Source organism: Pelobates fuscus, chromosome 10 (assembly GCF_036172605.1).
Source record: "Pelobates fuscus isolate aPelFus1 chromosome 10, aPelFus1.pri, whole genome shotgun sequence".
In the NCBI taxonomy this organism is placed as follows: domain Eukaryota; kingdom Metazoa; phylum Chordata; class Amphibia; order Anura; family Pelobatidae; genus Pelobates; species Pelobates fuscus.
The window spans coordinates 88,140,330-88,157,209 of record NC_086326.1 but is presented as its reverse complement, the minus strand read 5'-3'; the positions used below and the strand labels follow the sequence as shown (position 1 = coordinate 88,157,209).

The 16,880-nt window shown below is 47.6% G+C and overlaps 1 protein-coding gene across 1 annotated transcript in view; it reads left to right on the top strand.

Annotated features, from left to right (window-relative positions):
• Window positions 1–3,670: 3,670 nt before the first annotated feature.
• Window positions 3,671–16,880, top strand: part of DNAJB12 (DnaJ heat shock protein family (Hsp40) member B12) — a 58,427-nt gene continuing 45,217 nt past the window's right edge. The window contains exon 1 of the mRNA XM_063434677.1: window positions 3,671–3,860. Coding sequence (XP_063290747.1) covers window positions 3,710–3,860 — 151 coding nt within the window. The 5' untranslated portion in view covers window positions 3,671–3,709. The remainder of the gene's footprint in view (window positions 3,861–16,880) is intronic.

The window sequence follows — 16,880 nt, the reverse complement described above, 5'->3', positions numbered from 1 at the left end:
AACGCTATGTCTGACGCAAACCCAACACATGACATCAACCAAAGAACACCATCAGGGGCCTGGACTGGGAAACTGGTCAGAGTTGATGGAAAGATGGATGGTGCTAAATACAGGGATATTCTTGAGCAAAACCTGTACCACTCTGTGCGTGATTTGAGGTTAGGACGGAGGTTCACCTTCCAGCAGGACAATGACCCCAAACACACTGCTAAAGCAACACTTGAGTGGTTTAAGGGGAAACATGTAAATGTGTTGGAAGGGCCCAGTCAAAGCCCAGACCTCAATCCAATAGTAAATCTGTGTTTAGACTTAAAGATTGCTGGTTACAAGTGCAAGCCATCCAACTTGAAGGAGTTGGAGCAGTTTTGCAAGGAGCAATGGGCAAAAATCCCAGTGGTAAGATGAGGCAAGCTCATAGAGACTTATCCAAAGTGACTTGGAGCTGTGATTGCCGCAAAAGGTGGCTCTACAAAGTATTGACTTTTTCTGTTATTTTGTACTATTTGTTGTTTGCTTCACAATAAACAAAAAAGAAAAAAAAAACATATTCAAAGTTGTGGGCATGTTCTGTAAATTAAAGGATGCAAATCCTCAAATAATCCATGTTAATTCCAGGTTGTGAGGCAACAAAACACGAAAAATGCCAAGGGGGTTGAATAATTTTGCAAGGCACTGTACCTTTTGAGCACCTCTGGTGTAACAGATACAGATTGAAAATTCTCTACACACAACAGTAAGGATACCTAGTGTCCCTTTAACCCCTTAAAGACCAAACTTCTGGAATAAAAGGGAATCATGACATGTCATGTGTCCTTAAGGGGTTAAACTTGTAGACCAGTGATGGCTAACCTAAACAGTCAAGAAATATACTCTGTGGGGTTTACTTACTAACCTGGAGATTGCTGACAATTGATTAAAGAATGGTAAACTTTATGACAGAAAAGTGGAGCTTGAACAGTCTGCAATTCTCTTGTCATTTCTCAACAACTGCCAGTTTAATAATTAACCCTGCATGAATTTCACTCAGTGAGCAATTATTCAAAAGCAGAAATGGCAAAACCATATTGGCACAAACCAATAGCTACATAGACATTATCAGTGTGTGTGTGTGTGTGTGTATATATATATATATATATATATATATATATATATATATATACATACTCATATCTTAGATAGAATGCCTCTGATTTAAAAGCCATTTTCTTATTGTTTAGGTTTACTTTCCCACTAAGCCACATTGGTTTCAATTTGTTTCTTTTATATTTATTACCAAATGGTACACACAGAAAACTGTACTTTTCTATTTATCCTCATTGGGATTTTTTCACTAAAGAGTTTATGCCAGTCAACATCTTGTAAAGCTGCCCTTATTTTATTGAATTAGCCTATTTCTAAATATGTTTTTGTATACTTTATGTGCTTTTGTTTTTGAGTTTATTTCAAAAGACACCATATTGTGATCACTATTTCCCAAGTGCTCTCCTACTTGACTTTTTGTCAAAAGTCCGACATTGTTTGTTATTATAACGAGATCCATACAGGTAATTTTCTTCTTGGTTCTTGTACCAGTTGTGACATGAATGTGTCATTTCACAGGCTCAAAAACCTGATCCCCTTTGTTGAACAACTAGTCCCTCTATCGCAATTTATGTCCAGGTAATTAAAATATCCAATAATTGTGTTACCAGATACCCAGTGCAGCTTTCCCATTTTGCCCTAACAACTGTTTTCCTCATCAATATTAACATTATGTGGTTTATAATATATCCCAATCAATAAGTGTTTTCCCTTCTTTTGCCACAAGCAGATATCTACCCATAAAGATTCCACATTTTCTTCGTCACATTCCACTTACTTAATTTTTTTGCTTTAACTCATGGTTGACATACAAACATACCCTACCAACGTTCCTGTTTTTTCTATACTTCCTTAATAATAATGAACCATTTAAGTTAAAGGAACACCATAGTGTCAGGAATACAAACATGTATTCCTGACATTATAGTGTTTAACTATTTAGGTGACTGGCCCCCCTCCGATCGCACTAACAAAGGTGAGTTTACTTTTTTTCCCCACGCCATGCCGGTCTTGCTGCAACTGACCCCACCTCCATAGCTGAAATCATTAATCTTGATGATCTCAGCCAATCTAATGATTTCCCACAGGAAAGTAGTGGGAGGCTATTGCGTATGTACAGCAAAACGCCACTCTGCGCCAATCAGCATCACCTCATAGAGATGCATAAAATCAATGCTCTGCGTGAAGGTGCTAAATGTTCTCCATCTCTATGGGGTACATTCAGTGCCTAAATGCAGAGTGCGGAGACACTGAAAGCCAGTGCTGAACAGTGTGCAGCAACGGACTAGGAAGCATCTCTAATGGCCATCAGGGTGGCTGCCACTAGAGGTGTTCCTAGACCTAGGCAGCAATGTAAACACTGCTTTTTTTTCTGGAAAGGCAGTGTTTACATTAAAAGGCCTGCAGAGCCATGCTATAGACACCAGAACTACTATGTTAAGCTGTAGTGGTTCTGGTGACTATAGTGTGCCTTTAACTGCCTACTCACGTGTGTCATCCCTCCCGGTTTGTTATGCCTATTATGTCATATTGCTTAGTGTATGCCATTGACTCTAGTTTGCATCAGTATGCAAAAGTGATGTGTGTGGAGAAAAATAGAAGATCTGGTAACTATGTAGCCAGGCTTGTACCTATCTGAAACATGCTGGGATAATCACGTTTTGTTTGTTTTATTTTTACATTATATTTCTAAAATGAGGGAGGGGAACTAACTGTATATATTCCCAAATTTAGCTATTTTGGAATTAGTTTACACCCATTCACAGGGTCATTCACCGGCCAGCGTATTATCTGGAATTAAAGCGGCCACTCAGGGGTGGGGGCCAGGTACTAGGTTTTTTGCTTCTTTTTTTTTTTTTTAAAACAGCGAGCAGCCACAGGCGGTATAGTGAGTAGGGGCAGAATTTACTAATACTAAGTAATCTTTACTTAGTATTAGTAAATGTGGCTAAAAGACCAATTTAAGTCTTTCAGCCTTTTGGTAGATAGCTCCCTAATACAGTGGTAATTAGGGAGTTATCTGCTAAGAGGCTGCAGCCACAGCACGAATAGGATCGGAGTTTCATTCATTCAAATGAAATTCCGATCCGAACAAAGTCCCGAATGTTTTAAAGAAAACTAGAGCAGACAGGAAGAAATGAAGAACAGATCCTGAGAGCGGGAGAGAAGAGGAATCGATTGGGGTAAGTTCGGCATGACAGTGCTGCTTTAATATATTTCATAAAATATAGGAAAAATCCCAATAATTCACAGTGTATTATTTTTGGCATTAAACACATTAATGCCAGCTTATTCCGCAGCGCTTTACAATATTAGCCAATTGCCTTTTAACCTTGGGGGGGTTTTATTCATTAAACTAAGATTTGTGGTGAACTGAAACCCACCACATTGATAATTCTGGCTGTAACAGTCAAGCTCTGGACTGTATATTTATTGCCTACATTCTGCCCTTTGGTTCTCAATGCACTGCAATTCGCCATTTAGTGAATGGCCCCCACTTTGTACTTAGAGTGGTTTGGCGAATGCTGATTGGCTCGCTCTCACCCTCCCGAGGGCGACAACACGTGACATCATCACACGGCGACAGGTTGCCAATGACGCGTATGGAGAGCGCCGCCCACTAGCTCCTATGAACAGTGATTCCGCAATGGAATCAAACCGGGACGAAGCGGAGCGCTGCATCGCCATTGCCCTGCTCGCCCTCAAGAGCCAGAACGCGGATAAGGCATTGCGCTTCCTGGAGAAAGCGCAGAAACTGTTCCCGACCAACAAGGCCCGAGGTAAGAGCCAGCAACGGGAACCGAGGGCTGGGAGCGGGCGGGGGTGCTCGGCGATGGGCTATCTGGGGCATCATCAGCACGGCTCGCGCATGCGCACAGCGCTCTCTGCGCGCAATGACTGCCGGGAGATGTAGTTCCCAATCGCCATGGTAACTCCTGTACTCTCACGTCAGGAATCCTTATCGCGGCTTGTGGCCGTCCCTGTGTATAGTGCTAGTGCCGAGCAGCGGCTGGCTTTGAATCCGTTGTTCGGTCTGGTCGTGTGATCTGTTAAAACCCCTCGGGGAGACGGTTGGTGAACTACCGAGCGCCTCAGCTGTGTGGGAAACATGGCCGCCCCGCAATGCATGCTGGTCTGGTAGTTCTGTCTGCTTGGCCCAGCCGTGGTATTTCATGGGGTTTCAGCCTGTGTGGGCTAGCTGGCTCTGGATATGGGTGCCAGGCGGCTTGCGAACACTGAGTGTCCCATTTTGTTCATTATCGATGTAGTTTGCTCAATATCCCTTGCAGAGGTAAAGCCCTGAGGACTACATTTCCCATAATGCAATGTATAGAGCTGCTGTCTGTAGAGTCTGAAGAACCTTTAAAAAAAAAAAAAAAAAAAAAAGCCTCTGTTAGCAAAAATGGCATTACCTTATAGGAATTGTATAAGGTTAATCCCACTCACTAACAAGGGGTGATCACCACTCATGGCACCAGAGGGGCCTTCTCAATAAACTCTGAATACTGTGTAAATTATAAATAAATAAAGCCAGGCTGTAGCTGACATGGAGAGTCTTTACCAATGTGGCATTTGTTGTCTAAATCGTGCTTAGTATTCACTAAGATTTTGGAGGGTTATTCTCTAAAGTCTAAATATTATTGAATTTAAAACCAAAATTCCAAAAAATGAGGCTCAGATAGCCAAGTTGGAGATTTTTTTTATTTTTTTCTTCTCGCAACAAGCTATTTTAGCCTCAGTTTTCTTTAATCCAGATTTCTAATTCTCTACCATTTCCAGTTTTGGGAATCAGTCCTGTTTGTTTAGTGAATAAGCCCTTAATCACTAGCTCTTGAGAGGAATAGTTCTCTTACGATGAATGATAAAGCTTATAGCATGCTAATGCACAATTTATACAAATAATTATATATCTGGCCTCTTCTATTAAACAAAACAATATCTCTTCGGTTGTTAATTAGATACTGTCAATTTCCGTTGGTGCAATACTGTTTATTTTTCTGATTCGATTTAAATTACAATAGCCAAGTATTTAACCAGGAAGGATACATTCAGATATTTTCTGGTTTCCAAGTACGTCCTGGCGATGTTACTATTGCCCAACATCCAGTTGTTACTGTTACCCAATTTAGTAAACTAAGGTCTTGCCTACTTCATTGTACTGATGTCTGAAGCAATCACACTTCTGGTTTTACATGGGTCACATATAATTTGTATTGTATTTCTGGCCTGCAAATAGCATCCATGTTATTCATTATTTCTGTGTATCGAGCTTATTGATGAGCATTTGATTTTAAATCAAATCATATACAGGGGGGGAAATAAAGAAGTTTGGAGGACATACGTCCTCCATATTCAATGAGCCCAACATTGTCAATTACAAACAGAACATATAAATATATGTTCAAAATGTATTCATCTGTTACTTTTCTGATATTAATAATCTGCCATTGGCTTTATTGGTGCATGTAGTTGCGTTTCTTTTGACCTGCTTTGTGTCAGACCGTCTTTCAAAGATGTTTGGATTTGTATGATGTAGTGGTTATGGTGCTTGGAGTACCCTACGGCTTAACCATTGTAAATAGTCAGTTTTAGAACAGGTCAGCCAGGTGCTGCTTCTGACCTTAACTACACAACCTACTCAGGAGCTTCTATTAGCTTTGGGCTAAGCCCTGCACCACCATGCTTGGCTCAGACCAGGATCTTTTGGCTCTTTGTGGAGGTAGGGAGTGGTGCCAGGTTAAAGGGACACTATAGTCACCAGAACAACTACAGCTTATTGAAATTGTTCTGGTGAGTAGAATCATTACCTTCAGTTTGCTGTAAACACTGCTTGTTTCAGACAAAATGCAGTGTTTACATTACAGCCTAGTGATAACTTCACTGGCCACTCCTTAGATGGCTGTTGGAGATCCTTCCTGGGTCATGGCTGCCTAAAATGCATCCAAACATTTAGTGTCTCCTCCCTCTGAATGCAGACACTGAGCTTTCCTCATAGAGATTCATTGATTCAATTCATCTCTATGAGGAGATGCTGATTGGCCAGGGCTGTTTTTGAATTGTGCTGGCTCTGCCCCTAATCTGCCTGCTTGTCAGTCTCAGCCAATTCTATGGGGAAGCATTGTGATTGGATCAAGCTACTACTTCTGATGATGGCAGTGGGCAGGTCAAAAGGAAACAGGGACAAAGTAAGCCGCTCCAGACTTGAATACAAGTAAGATTTTACTATATTTAGATGGGCATTAGGGGACCAGGGTTGCTAGAGGGTGGTTTTAACCCTATAGGGTCAGGAATACATGTTTGTGTTCCTGACCTTATAGTGCTCCTTTAAGGAGTTACTGTCATATAAATCTGCATTGATTATTTCGTAGAAAGCTATTAGATAAAAAAAAAAAATCAAAATAGTCCATTTACTTTGGAGGGATATATAGTCAGAATGTGTAAAGATGGATGGAGTCGAAGGGTATTATGCGGTTCGTAAGATTAATGAAACATCCTAAATTTACAAGGGAAATTAAAATCAGGGCAAATAAATCAGTATATTTTGTTGGTGAACTGGCAACCTAGTTACAGTATAGTACAGTATTTGTCACTTTTACCACCACATCAAACTAACCTCACCGCAAAGGTTATAGTGTGGAGAGTAACTGGCTGATGCTATAACCTGCCTCTGGAACAAGAAATGTACTTATATCTTTGCTGTCCAAACCCTGTGCACCTTGACTCACACAATTGTGGATGGGCATTCCTCTGTCTATTCTGCTGAGAATCTGAGCTACTGCTCTATCGTCAGGTCAAGAGGTCTCTCCACACAGGCCAATTGCTAAAACTAAGAATAATTAACCATATAATGGTTACTATCCATGACCCCAGTCAAACTATATCACATGCGCAAATCCACAACTGACGTGTGCTGGGGGGGCTGTGGGGAGAAAGGGACATACCTACATATGTGGTGGGAGTGCCCACACCTCCAGTCATTCTGGAGGGATATAAAAGAACTGTTGACCCAGGTATTCTCCAGAGCATCAGAACTAGAGCCATGGGTATACCTCCTGAATAGATCACTCGACAGGTGGACCCGGCAGGAACAACTGTTACTACATAAAATCACATTAGCAGCACAACGTGCTATAGCAAACACATGGCTAAAGCAGGAACTACCTCTCACACTGCAAATGTAGTGAACAGAATCAAAGAGAATCGGCTGATGGGCAACCTGACAGCTAGGATGAGGGGTACTAATAAAGCATTCCACAAAACATGGGAACCATGGGATAGCAGTCCTCTGGACTCCTTAGACTTCTGGCCCCCAAGCAAGTCCAATACACACTTCAGTATCATTAGATATATAACCTGTGGATTACCAAGCCTCGCCCAGAGGTGTAGGTAAGCCGTACCTATAGGAACTATAAGTGACCACCCCCTTGTGTTCCAGACCAACATCAATCCAAATGGAAACATTTGGTTCTATCACCTGTTATGTACTTGCCACAGGAATAATAATAGCATCTATGAATTTACCATTTTCCAAATCCATAGATATTCCACACTCCTTACTTGTGACCCAATATAGCGGACATCGCAATCTCTTCACCTATGGTTAAGTTACGCAATTCATGTTTGGACATGATTAGAAGATTGTGCTTGTCCCAATTTAAATGTAATAGAAATGAGGCTTAATTATTAATCTGTGGGTAAATATTAAAGTTTCTTTTGGATATGATACTGGAAAACAAGGCTAATGGCCATTAACATATCGAATGACCCCCTAAGATCCCTCTTAGAATCTAAGAGGGAATCTAGACATATGGCAAATTAGAGAGTTAGTTCATATTTAAACCAGACTTCCAGGTCACTTACGTGTGACTTATCATACCTTGCAGAGCCTTTGATTAATCAAAGGATCAATCCATATGGTATATCATCTGACCCCTTTTACATTCCTATGCCATTTACATTACCCCTTCTGTCATCTGATCTCTACCAAGTGGTCAATTCATATATGCACTACACAAATGACATTAAATGGCAATATTCTATTGTGCAACAATGAATCCCTCCTTGACAGTCTATGGGATTAAGGGTAAAAAAAAAAAAAAAAATACCAGGATGAAAGGCCCCTGATTGGTGCCTGTGCAAGTTCTGCAATTTTAGGAAGTTTAAAGGGACCCTTCAAGCACTCAAGTGTAGTTTTATTTATGTTTTTATTTTCCTTGATGTTAGTTTTCTCTTCTTGCTGTAGAGCAGGGCTCAACAAATACCAGGTCGCCACGAGAACAGGAAATTTGTCCTGGCACCTTGCTTTTGTGAGCCAGTTCAGCCTTCAAGGTGACCGGCTGAGTGAAATTGGAGGCAGGCAGTCGGCTCACGGAGGGCTGAGGCAGTCGGCTCACGGAGGGCTGAGGCAAGTCGGCTCACGGAGGGCTGAGGCAAGTCGGCTCACGGAGGGCTGAGGCAAGTCGGCTCACGGAGGGCTGAGGCAAGTCGGCTCACGGAGGGCTGAGGCAAGTCGGCTCACGGAGGGCTGAGGCAAGTCGGCTCACGGAGGGCTGAGGCAAGTCGGCTCACGGAGGGCTGAGGCAAGTCGGCTCACGGAGGGCTGAGGCAAGTCGGCTCACGGAGGGCTGAGGCAAGTCGGCTCACGGAGGGCTGAGGCAAGTCGGCTCACGGAGGGCTGAGGCAAGTCGGCTCACGGAGGGCTGAGGCAAGTCGGCTCACGGAGGGCTGAGGCAAGTCGGCTCACGGAGGGCTGAGGCAAGTCGGCTCACGGAGGGCTGAGGCAAGTCGGCTCACGGAGGGCTGAGGCAAGTCGGCTCACGGAGGGCTGAGGCAAGTCGGCTCACGGAGGGCTGAGGCAAGTCGGCTCACGGAGGGCTGAGGCAAGTCGGCTCACGGAGGGCTGAGGCAAGTCGGCTCACGGAGGGCTGAGGCAAGTCGGCTCACGGAGGGCTGAGGCAAGTCGGCTCACGGAGGGCTGAGGCAAGTCGGCTCACGGAGGGCTGAGGCAAGTCGGCTCACGGAGGGCTGAGGCAAGTCGGCTCACGGAGGGCTGAGGCAAGTCGGCTCACGGAGGGCTGAGGCAAGTCGGCTCACGGAGGGCTGAGGCAAGTCGGCTCACGGAGGGCTGAGGCAAGTCGGCTCACGGAGGGCTGAGGCAAGTCGGCTCACGGAGGGCTGAGGCAAGTCGGCTCACGGAGGGCTGAGGCAAGTCGGCTCACGGAGGGCTGAGGCAAGTCGGCTCACGGAGGGCTGAGGCAAGTCGGCTCACGGAGGGCTGAGGCAAGTCGGCTCACGGAGGGCTGAGGCAAGTCGGCTCACGGAGGGCTGAGGCAAGTCGGCTCACGGAGGGCTGAGGCAAGTCGGCTCACGGAGGGCTGAGGCAAGTCGGCTCACGGAGGGCTGAGGCAAGTCGGCTCACGGAGGGCTGAGGCAAGTCGGCTCACGGAGGGCTGAGGCAAGTCGGCTCACGGAGGGCTGAGGCAAGTCGGCTCACGGAGGGCTGAGGCAAGTCGGCTCACGGAGGGCTGAGGCAAGTCGGCTCACGGAGGGCTGAGGCAAGTCGGCTCACGGAGGGCTGAGGCAAGTCGGCTCACGGAGGGCTGAGGCAAGTCGGCTCACGGAGGGCTGAGGCAAGTCGGCTCACGGAGGGCTGAGGCAAGTCGGCTCACGGAGGGCTGAGGCAAGTCGGCTCACGGAGGGCTGAGGCAAGTCGGCTCACGGAGGGCTGAGGCAAGTCGGCTCACGGAGGGCTGAGGCAAGTCGGCTCACGGAGGGCTGAGGCAAGTCGGCTCACGGAGGGCTGAGGCAAGTCGGCTCACGGAGGGCTGAGGCAAGTCGGCTCACGGAGGGCTGAGGCAAGTCGGCTCACGGAGGGCTGAGGCAAGTCGGCTCACGGAGGGCTGAGGCAAGTCGGCTCACGGAGGGCTGAGGCAAGTCGGCTCACGGAGGGCTGAGGCAAGTCGGCTCACGGAGGGCTGAGGCAAGTCGGCTCACGGAGGGCTGAGGCAAGTCGGCTCACGGAGGGCTGAGGCAAGTCGGCTCACGGAGGGCTGAGGCAAGTCGGCTCACGGAGGGCTGAGGCAAGTCGGCTCACGGAGGGCTGAGGCAAGTCGGCTCACGGAGGGCTGAGGCAAGTCGGCTCACGGAGGGCTGAGGCAAGTCGGCTCACGGAGGGCTGAGGCAAGTCGGCTCACGGAGGGCTGAGGCAAGTCGGCTCACGGAGGGCTGAGGCAAGTCGGCTCACGGAGGGCTGAGGCAAGTCGGCTCACGGAGGGCTGAGGCAAGTCGGCTCACGGAGGGCTGAGGCAAGTCGGCTCACGGAGGGCTGAGGCAAGTCGGCTCACGGAGGGCTGAGGCAAGTCGGCTCACGGAGGGCTGAGGCAAGTCGGCTCACGGAGGGCTGAGGCAAGTCGGCTCACGGAGGGCTGAGGCAAGTCGGCTCACGGAGGGCTGAGGCAAGTCGGCTCACGGAGGGCTGAGGCAAGTCGGCTCACGGAGGGCTGAGGCAAGTCGGCTCACGGAGGGCTGAGGCAAGTCGGCTCACGGAGGGCTGAGGCAAGTCGGCTCACGGAGGGCTGAGGCAAGTCGGCTCACGGAGGGCTGAGGCAAGTCGGCTCACGGAGGGCTGAGGCAAGTCGGCTCACGGAGGGCTGAGGCAAGTCGGCTCACGGAGGGCTGAGGCAAGTCGGCTCACGGAGGGCTGAGGCAAGTCGGCTCACGGAGGGCTGAGGCAAGTCGGCTCACGGAGGGCTGAGGCAAGTCGGCTCACGGAGGGCTGAGGCAAGTCGGCTCACGGAGGGCTGAGGCAAGTCGGCTCACGGAGGGCTGAGGCAAGTCGGCTCACGGAGGGCTGAGGCAAGTCGGCTCACGGAGGGCTGAGGCAAGTCGGCTCACGGAGGGCTGAGGCAAGTCGGCTCACGGAGGGCTGAGGCAAGTCGGCTCACGGAGGGCTGAGGCAAGTCGGCTCACGGAGGGCTGAGGCAAGTCGGCTCACGGAGGGCTGAGGCAAGTCGGCTCACGGAGGGCTGAGGCAAGTCGGCTCACGGAGGGCTGAGGCAAGTCGGCTCACGGAGGGCTGAGGCAAGTCGGCTCACGGAGGGCTGAGGCAAGTCGGCTCACGGAGGGCTGAGGCAAGTCGGCTCACGGAGGGCTGAGGCAAGTCGGCTCACGGAGGGCTGAGGCAAGTCGGCTCACGGAGGGCTGAGGCAAGTCGGCTCACGGAGGGCTGAGGCAAGTCGGCTCACGGAGGGCTGAGGCAAGTCGGCTCACGGAGGGCTGAGGCAAGTCGGCTCACGGAGGGCTGAGGCAAGTCGGCTCACGGAGGGCTGAGGCAAGTCGGCTCACGGAGGGCTGAGGCAAGTCGGCTCACGGAGGGCTGAGGCAAGTCGGCTCACGGAGGGCTGAGGCAAGTCGGCTCACGGAGGGCTGAGGCAAGTCGGCTCACGGAGGGCTGAGGCAAGTCGGCTCACGGAGGGCTGAGGCAAGTCGGCTCACGGAGGGCTGAGGCAAGTCGGCTCACGGAGGGCTGAGGCAAGTCGGCTCACGGAGGGCTGAGGCAAGTCGGCTCACGGAGGGCTGAGGCAAGTCGGCTCACGGAGGGCTGAGGCAAGTCGGCTCACGGAGGGCTGAGGCAAGTCGGCTCACGGAGGGCTGAGGCAAGTCGGCTCACGGAGGGCTGAGGCAAGTCGGCTCACGGAGGGCTGAGGCAAGTCGGCTCACGGAGGGCTGAGGCAAGTCGGCTCACGGAGGGCTGAGGCAAGTCGGCTCACGGAGGGCTGAGGCAAGTCGGCTCACGGAGGGCTGAGGCAAGTCGGCTCACGGAGGGCTGAGGCAAGTCGGCTCACGGAGGGCTGAGGCAAGTCGGCTCACGGAGGGCTGAGGCAAGTCGGCTCACGGAGGGCTGAGGCAAGTCGGCTCACGGAGGGCTGAGGCAAGTCGGCTCACGGAGGGCTGAGGCAAGTCGGCTCACGGAGGGCTGAGGCAAGTCGGCTCACGGAGGGCTGAGGCAAGTCGGCTCACGGAGGGCTGAGGCAAGTCGGCTCACGGAGGGCTGAGGCAAGTCGGCTCACGGAGGGCTGAGGCAAGTCGGCTCACGGAGGGCTGAGGCAAGTCGGCTCACGGAGGGCTGAGGCAAGTCGGCTCACGGAGGGCTGAGGCAAGTCGGCTCACGGAGGGCTGAGGCAAGTCGGCTCACGGAGGGCTGAGGCAAGTCGGCTCACGGAGGGCTGAGGCAAGTCGGCTCACGGAGGGCTGAGGCAAGTCGGCTCACGGAGGGCTGAGGCAAGTCGGCTCACGGAGGGCTGAGGCAAGTCGGCTCACGGAGGGCTGAGGCAAGTCGGCTCACGGAGGGCTGAGGCAAGTCGGCTCACGGAGGGCTGAGGCAGTCGGGCAGCAGATTGAGTGCAGCAGCGAGTGAGCTGTAATCTCCATGCTCTGTTCCCTCACACACTCTCTCTGGTGATCCCAGGAGCTCACTTCAGTCCGGCACGGCATCACTAAACTGTACACTTGGGAGGGGAGCAGAGCAGGGAGATGCCAACAGCCCCACTGGACCCCAGGTAAAGCTGATCCACTCCAGCCCTCCCAAAGGAGAGTAATAATTTGTGATTGAGTGTTGCAGTATCTGTCTGCCAGTGAGTGTTTGTATCAAATCAATGTGTGTCTTTGCCAATGAGTGTATATGTTTAGGTGACCTGCCACCCTCCACCTTTTTTTTTTTTTTTTTTCCCATGCCGTGCTGATGACACTGCGGCTGGCCCTACCTCAACAAAATGCCATGCTGCGTCAATCAACTTCTCCTCATAGAGATGCATTGAATCAATGCATCCCTATATGAAGCATTAATGTAGTTGCTGCACACTGTGCAGCACTTGCCCAGGAAGCACTTCTAGAGGTCGCCTGAGTGACTGTCATTAGAGGTGTTACCAGGCAGAATAGTAAATTCTGGCCTCTGACTGAAATGTTAGTGTTTACATTTAAAAGCGTGCAGGGATAGGATATGGACTTTAGAACAAACTACATTAAGCTGTAATGGTTCTGGTGACAATAGGGTATTTAATTATTGTATTATTTTATTAAGAATTGTATTTCTGATGTTGAAAATCCTGGCTATTAACTTTTGTAGCTGGCTCCTAGATTCCAAGCAAATGTCATGTCTTGCTGTAGAGGCAGAGAAATGGTTTTATTTCGGTTTCTTCGGTTGCATCTTTATTTCACAAATTATATAATATATGTGAGTTTACTTGTGTGCTGTGTGTATTTGATATAAAGCTCATCAGAGAGATCTGTCTGTCTAATCTCATGTGTAGGAGTAGGTGTATAAATACATAGAAATATGACTTTGGCCATAGGCTTAAAGGGACACTCTAGGCATAATAACCATTTGACTCATTAAAGTGGTTATGATGCCTAGAATCCCCTGGCACCTGTCCCACTGCTCAGTGTTAAACTGTTTTTAAATGTTTTAACAGTGAATGAGGGTCCTCAGCCACTGTCATTCTAGTCCCTCTAGCTGCTGCTAATGCTTCCACCTTATCAGGAGCAATGATAGGCACTAGTGATAAGCTGACTGCATAAGAGGAGTGTCAGCCTGTCACAGCCGCTGATTGATGGCATGGATTATTATGACTAAAGTGGAGATGCCTCAATTAGTCATCCAGAGATCCTCATTCAGAGTTAAAGGCACACTCCAGGCACCCAGACCACTTCTGCCCATTGGAGTGGTCTGGGTGCCAACTCCCACTACTCTTAACCCTGCAAGTGCAATAGTTACATTGCAGGGTTAACTCCACCTCTAGTGGCTGTCTACTAGACAGCCACTAGAGGGCACTTCCTGCATCATAGCAGAGTGTTGCTGGACGTTCTAACACTGTGTGAGGACCTCCAGCGTCGCTCATTTCCCATAGGAAAGCATTGAAAAGCATTTTCAATGCTTTCTTATGGGGAGCTCTAATGCGCATGCGCGGCATTGTCGCGCATGCGCATTAGGTCTCCCCGGCCGGTGGGCAGGATCAGTCTCGCCCACCGGCTGACGCAATCACAGGGAGGAGCGGTGGAGGAAGAAGCAGCGACGTGGGACATCGTCGCTGCCTCAGGTAAGTTACTGATGGGGTTTTCACCCCTTCAGAAACCAGGGATTGGGGGTGGGAGGGAGAGGGGACCTGCAGTGCCATGAACCCCCCCACACCCTGAAAAATGAGCATGTCATGAAGATATAATCTTTATAAAATACTTATATTGACTATGTTGGGATTTCACTGAGATTCCAACACGGAGATATATAGACCTGAGTTGTAGGTACTACTGTGTCTCTGTATATTTCCTACACCTGACCCTTCTAGACACTGAGCGGAGCTACCACCATCTAGAATTGTCAATCACCCCAGCCTTCACCAGTGCCGGCTGCAGGGAATCTGCTTTATCTATTGAGGATCTCGCAGTGACAGTTCAGCTGTAAAATCAGCTCCTGGCGCTGAAATGGCAATTAAAAGGTTAATGACCCAATGAGTGAAGATGGTGGCACCTGCAAGGGAAAACTTCATGTAAGTAAATACCTTACCTTTGCAAGCCGCTCCCTCCCCCCAGCGGCAATGTCACCGTAGGAGGTCTATGCAGATTCTGCAAAGTCCGTAGAAAGTGACAGTGCCGCCTTACATCTCTGCGGGAAAAGAAAAAAAGTTATACGATGGTAGCACGATGGTAGATCAAAGGGGCTCCAGGCACCATAACCACTTAAATAAGATGAATTAGTTATGGTAGCTAGAATGTCTCTTTAATTCATGTAAACAATGTAACTTTTATTTGTGAAGATCAGATTGCTTATTATTACATCATCCCACAAGACACTCATTGCTGCATTGTCTTTGCAATGTTCAATGTAATGCCTCTTTGCGGTAGAGTTTGCAGGGCTAGTGGGGAAAAAAGTTTTGAGAGAGTGTGTGTGTGTGTGTGTGTGTGTGTGTGTATATATACCATATATATATACATACACAATTCATTTGCTTCTCTTTGACTTTGCTTAATGCATAATTTTTTGAATTATCTCAACAAATAAAACTACAGGAAATAATCAATACATTTATAAAAATGCTTCTAATAGAGGGAGCAATGTTACCTTTTTAAGGTCTGTCAGAGTATTGGAATATGATGCCAGGAGTACCCTGGTCTGTTTCCCCGGTAATGGGGCAACCTTTTTGTTTATTAATGGTTTGCCCTCTTACATGGGTTCTTCTCTGCCTCTGAGGCTCCTGTTATTCTAGGTCAGGGATAGGCAACCTTCGGCACTTCAGATGTTGTGGACTACATCCCCCATAATGCTTTTACAGGTTATACTTGAAAAAATTTGAAAATCGTGAAAAAGTTCATTTATTTCAGTAATGCAACGTAAAAGGGGAAACTAATATATGAGAAAGACGCATTACATGCAAAGCAAGATAGTTCAAGCCGTGATTTGTCATAAGTGCGATGATTATAGCTTACAGCTCATCCTCGTACCTCACTTTCTCTGTATAATTGTTAAAATAATTGGAGGAAGTAAAGTGCACTTTATACCAGAATGCTAGCACTCCAACAAAAAAATGCTGAAGCATCTTGAATGATTAACGTATACACTGTCCTGTAAAGGTGATTATAAACTTCTTGCCTTAGTCAGCTAAACACAGTACAGGGTCCACCATCTAATGACATTAAATTAATGAGGAAGATCCGAATTTTGAGTCGTTTTTACTCTTGTGGATTTTATTCCCTTCTATCATTCTCTCATTTTGTGAAAAAAAAAAAATTCCTTTAGAGTGTGTGTGTGTTTTTTATTTTATTTTCATTTGTTTTTCTTTTTTTGTTTTTTTTTACCCACAAATTATTGTTTAAAGCTCATATTGTAAAAAAAATAATAATATTGGTGTATTATGTAGAAGTGCTCGAAATAAAGTACCACTGTACTTTTGTGTTTTTATCACTTTTTCTTTTTTTTTTTTTTCTTTCATCGGAATGCTGTTATGGTGTCATGAGAACCCTGGCACTGGCTTAACTTTTAGAGGTTTTTAAATCGTCTTTAGAGGTCTTGAATGCAGAAAGTTAACCAAAACCCCTCTCCTTTTGAGAGAAACGGTAAGCCCCTGATGGCTTAGAGTGTCAGTCGAGGCCCTGAGCCAATCCATAGCTCTCTATTTGCAATGTGAGGAGCTACTGATTGGCTTAGATTTACGCTCTTAGCCAATTAGCGGTGCCCTGCCTGAGGCTTCAAGCCTCTGAGAAAAGCAGAAGTAGGGGACAGAGTTAACTGAGCTGGAGTCAACACTTTAGGGATTAAATTATTAATGAAAAGGGTAAGCCGGTACAATGCCTTCATGGCACCGTAACATTATTCCTTTGAAGTTATGGTGCCCAGAGTGTTTCTTTAAGAGCAATCTCTGTGCTCTATATAGTGCAGTAAAGTAGATTTTTTTTTTTTTTGGTTAAGAGGTTTTAAGAGGAATTTCTTAAAAATTGAGGTACTATTTAAAGATTTAAATAAAAAACTTGGGAGTCTCTGGCACTTAAAACCCAGCCCATTGCTGCCGTTTGTTAAAATCAGAATTTTTACATCATTCAAGCAGCTGCAGAGGTGCTTGGCTTTTTGTATTGGGAATAACACTTTTATGGGTTTTATTTTTTCGGGGGGTGGGAGGAGGGATTAGTGTTCTTTTTTATTTATTTATTTTTGGGGTGGGGGCAGGGGGGAATGTTGGTGTCTCTATCGTTTTCTTCGATTATCTACAAACTGGTTTGACAGGGGATGGTTATTTACTAAACTACTGAAGGAT